Genomic DNA, 4,701 nt, shown 5'->3' with positions numbered 1-4,701 from the left:
TTTTTTTTTTCCTCCTCATAGAGTACACAAGTCAGGCTAAGCCTGTGTCGGTTATCTGCTCTTTAGCAGATCCAGAATCTGGTACAGCTGCCATGATGAACAACAGCTCAAGAGGCTCTTCCCCTACCAGGGTGATGGATGAAGGCAAGGTAATCATACGCATTTTGAATAGTTATTTCAAGAACATTTAACTTTTCCTACAACGCTCTCTTTGCTTCATCTCCTATTTGTGTGTTCTATCTGTACTGTCTCATTTATTTTTCTAAAAAAGCAAACTGTTCTCCAAGAGCCTGAAGTCTCATCAGTTCCCAGAATTACATTTTCAGCTGAGCATCCAGTAGCAGTAAGTACTTAGAGGTGTGGACTGAACTGGGCTATAAATTGCCTGGTGATATTGATCTTACTTTTGTCCTTGACTTGGGAGTGCTGCTGAAATCTGACTGATTTGTTGGCCTTTTCTCCTCTCTCCTGTTTGGATAGACATTTAACCTGTGAAGAGCATTTGCTGTAACTGCAATTAACTTAAACGAAAATGAAAAGTCCCCACTTTTCTGTATTCCAGTGTTTAATGCTCTTATGCAAAGTAAATTCATTTTAAATTGTATAATTCATTATTATACATTATTATAAATTGTTTAATTCATTATTATGTCTTTAATTGGACATGTGCTATTTAAGAATATCTGCAATTGTATACTAGGCAAAACCTATTTTGAATGATCTGAAATTACAGATTGATAACAGAAAAATGTTTGTTGGAAGTTCAGTACCCAACAGTGGAAGTCTGTAATTACCCATTGAGCCAGTTCTCAGCAGTGTCCTTAAACAGTGTTCACATAAGTGTATTCTGTTGTAACTTGTTTAGCTGTTAAAGCTGGTAAGTCCTCTGATCATACCTCACCATGCTTCTCTGTGTTGAAATCAAAGTACATTTATTTGAATGATTGAGAGTTTCCAAAACACTTTCCCTTAGGAAATCATTAGTCAGTGTCTCATAATAGATGGTATTACTAGTGAATGAAGGTAAATAGAGTGTGCCTGTGTAATTTGTGTATATGACATTGTTTCTCTTGGAACGTACTTTGGGGTTCCAGCACATGACTCGAGGAATACACATCTCTTCAGAAATCTTTTTATCCGAGGGCAATTTGGATAAGACCCAAGACCCCTTTGAAGTAGAAGACTTCAAGACAGTAGAGACTACTTTGTTAGAGAGGAGAAGTAGAGGTGGAAAGAAAATGGCCTTGGAGTCAAACCTGGCACTGAATTCCAGCCCAGCTTCTTACATGCTGTGTGACTGTCAGCAAGTTATCTAATACTCTCTGTGCCTGTGTTCCTCCATATTTAGAACAAGATGGTCCTTTTAGAGATTTAGAGATAGGAGAACTCGAGTTAACATATGTAAGGCCTGTTGAAGGTACTCAGAATAATTGCTATTACATGGTAGAGAATGGATTTTTCATTCCCTTTCTTTCTCTGCACTCTAAATATGGAAATTATTCTGATGGGAGGGATGTGCAGAAGGAGTGACTGCCTTAGAAAGAGTATTAGTCAGGAATATCTTCTCTTTATAACCTCTGCTTTCCCTTCCCTGTGCAGATATAAGCAATAATACGATTATAGCAAACATGTTCACTCCTGTGACATACTTTTAACCTTTCTCAGCTGTCGGTGGGAACAAATGAGAGCGGTGGTTGTTGCACTAATTCTGCTCTTCAGACAAGTGGCTGACATCTGCTTCACTGGGTTTTAGTTTTTACTGGTGATGGTGCTTTTGTCTGTCATGCCAGAGTATTTCAAAACTTCAATTGCTTCTACTCTGCAGGATAATATGACTCCAAAAGGGCCCCCTCCTTTCCCAGGATTCCCTCTTATGAGCACCCCCATGGGAGGCCCTGTACCACCACCCATTCCATATGGACCACCACCTCAGCTCTGTGGACCTTTCGGGCCTCGGCCAATTCCTCCACTCTTTGGTAAGATGATTTGAACAGTAGTGATTAACTTGTACAGCATAGTCATCTTCTCTCTCTATCCCTTGCTGAAACAACTGCAAATACAGGGCTTTGCAATGCAGTGATGAAGGTGACTGAGTTCATTGTAACTTCTCCCCAAGTTTCTTAAGACACAAAGGGTGCTGCATAATGTCCTGTGATTAGATGGACAATAATTGTCTCTAATAGAACAAGGAAMGGGGCTATTTATAGAAAGCCAGAAATCTTCAGCACATGTTCTTTGAACATCTCTGGCTGTGTACTAGGTCATCTTTAYRTCCTCTGAGCCAGAATKGCTCTTTTGGCCCATCCCCTGGGAGTGGTGKRGAATGCTCCCCTCCACTGACAGTGGAGYCACCTGTGAGACYGCTCTCTGCTACTCTYAGTCAAAGAGATATGCCTAGAAGTGAATTTGGTGAGCATTCACATGTTTCCTTGCAATACTGTTTCACGTGGCTTTTTTTCTTATTGGAGGATTCTAATGCAAACAACACTTTAGAATTTGGGTCTATCCATTATAGAGAAGAAAATTTTTTAATTTGTCTTGGTGGATAAGTATTCAACTGCAAGGTTTGTTTTAAAACAGAAAGCACTTATTATTTCCCTTGAGGTCCTTTTATTGTTTCTTTTCAATTTTTTTTTACTATGAATTGTAAGCCTTTATCTTTACTTTAAAGTTCTGTGGGATTCCTGTTCCAAATACAGCTGACATTTGAACAGCACAGGTTTGATTAGTGCAGGTCTGTTTATATGCAGAGTTTTTTCAAAAAATACCTTGGGAAATTTTCTGGAACTTTGCAATAATTTGAAAGAATGTGCAGATGAACCACACAGCCTGGAAATATTTTTGAAAAATCAGGCATGTCACGAATGCATAAAATATATGTAGATACTAGTCTATTTTATCATATACTATTGTAATTATACAAAAATCTATTTTAAAATGTTTATCAAAACTTGCACACACAAACACAGGTATACATGACACCATTCACAATTGGGAGAAAGTAAACACATATAAAGACACAGTATTAAATCATAAATGCATAAAATTGGCTGGAGTACACACTGTACTACTACAATAATTTTATAGCTACTTCCAGTTGCTATGGCAGTGAGCTCAAGTGTGGTGTGTGTTCGCTTTAAACACCGTGTCATGTTATTCTTCATGTAAACATAATCTCTCACGGTTCTTGTGTATTTTTTATGTTTAGTGCAATGACATAAACCTTGAATAACACCATGTGACTGATATAAAATGCCACTAATGTTGTTGGAATTATTCTCAAGAGGCAAAGTCATGATATTATTAGAAAAGTTGAATGGCTTAGATATATACCCTAGATTGGAGTGTGCAGCAGTTATTTGTCATTTCTGTCAGATAACTCATCTTATGAACAGATCCTGTACACTTACACTATAGACAAATACAATCCAGTATGTACATACATTTTCTCTTAGGATTTCAGTAACATTTTCTTTATCTTACTCTATTAAGGTAAGAATACAATGTGCAATATATATATACAGAATATGTGTTAATCAACTGTTTATGTTATTGGTAAGGCTTCTAGTCAATAGTAGGCTATTTATTAGTAGGTAGGCTTTGGGGAGTCAAAAGTTACACGCGGGTTTTTGACTGAACAGGGGATCAGCACACCTAATCCCTGCATTGCTCAAGAATCAACTTTATTTGCCTTAGTAACTTTACAGTTGATGAGGCACACATGTTTCCACTTCCCATTACTATAGTATGAAATGCTGTTCAGTCTATTTTGAATCCTAAATATGTCTATAATAGTATGATATGGAAGTCAGATTACATATACACTGAACAAAAATCTCAATGTGGAATACTGTATATAGAAGTCTGTAGCTTGAAGTGTAGACCAGAGCCATTAATGTGCAGAGTTTATTGTTCTTTCAGTGCGAGGCATTTTTTTTTTTTTTTTGAGCTGGAGTTTCGCTGTTCTTACCCAGGCAAGAGTGCAATGGCGCGAGCTAGGCTCACCGTGACATCCACCACCTGGGTTCAGGCAATTCTGCTGCCTTAGCCTCCTGAGTAGCTGGGATTACAGGCACACGCCACCATGCTCAGCTAATTTTTTGTATTTTAGGTAGAGACGGTGTTTCACCATGTTGACCAGGATGGTCTCTATCTCTTCACCTCGTGATCCACCCAACTCCGCCTCCCAAGGTGCTGAGATTACAGGCGTGAGCCACCACACCCAGCCCCACATTTCTTATTTCAATTCTTTAGGTCCGTGAATCAATTAGAAATGATTTGCCTTCATGAGTATCGGGAGACCCGTTTTTAATGTTACTTTCCAGATAGACTTGAATCCTAATCTGTCTACAGTTTCTTATTTCTTCTGAAAAAAAAAAAAAAAAAAAACCATAAAAGGGCTCTGTTATTTCTTTCACAAGGATCTGTGGACGGGCCTCTGTCTCATCCTCAATGGTCAGCTGAGGCATCTGGTAAAACCTCTCCTTCTGGTAAGGAAGCAAGTGTGTTTAAAGAGTCTAAAACCATGCAGGAAGTGGGGAGAGGATTTTTTTTTTCCTCCTCATAGAGTACACAAGTCAGGCTAAGCCTGTGTCGGTTATCTGCTCTTTAGCAGATCCAGAATCTGGTACAGCTGCCATGATGAACAACAGCTCAAGAGGCTCTTCCCCTACCAGGGTGATGGATGAAGGCAAGGTAATC

The 4,701-nt window shown here is 38.7% G+C and overlaps 1 protein-coding gene across 1 annotated transcript; it reads left to right on the top strand.

Moving 5' to 3' along the window:
• The first annotated feature begins 61 nt into the window (after positions 1 to 61).
• On the top strand, positions 62 to 2,005 carry LOC116548000 (transport and Golgi organization protein 1 homolog). The gene is made up of 3 exons (XM_032273706.1): positions 62 to 149; positions 272 to 343; positions 1,826 to 2,005. The coding sequence occupies exons 1-3, from the start codon at positions 93 to 95 to the stop codon at positions 1,988 to 1,990; spliced, it is 294 nt and encodes a 97-aa protein (XP_032129597.1). The 5' UTR covers positions 62 to 92; the 3' UTR covers positions 1,991 to 2,005.
• Positions 2,006 to 4,701: the final 2,696 nt, after the last annotated feature.

Source organism: Sapajus apella, unplaced genomic scaffold (assembly GCF_009761245.1).
Source record: "Sapajus apella isolate SASKATOON/1434 unplaced genomic scaffold, GSC_monkey_1.0 scaffold6142, whole genome shotgun sequence".
NCBI classification, from domain to species: Eukaryota; Metazoa; Chordata; class Mammalia; order Primates; family Cebidae; genus Sapajus; species Sapajus apella.
Note: the sequence above shows the minus strand (reverse complement) of the source record. Positions and strands in the feature narration are given on the sequence as shown.

Coding starts and splice junctions, on each gene's coding strand:
- LOC116548000 (XM_032273706.1), top strand. CDS start 93: ATGATGAACAACAGCTCAAGAGGCTCTTCCCCTACCAGGGTGATGGAT. Junction 150..271: donor GGGTGATGGATGAAGGCAAG/GTAATCATACGC, acceptor TTTCTAAAAAAG/CAAACTGTTCTCCAAGAGCC. Junction 344..1,825: donor CAGCTGAGCATCCAGTAGCA/GTAAGTACTTAG, acceptor TCTACTCTGCAG/GATAATATGACTCCAAAAGG.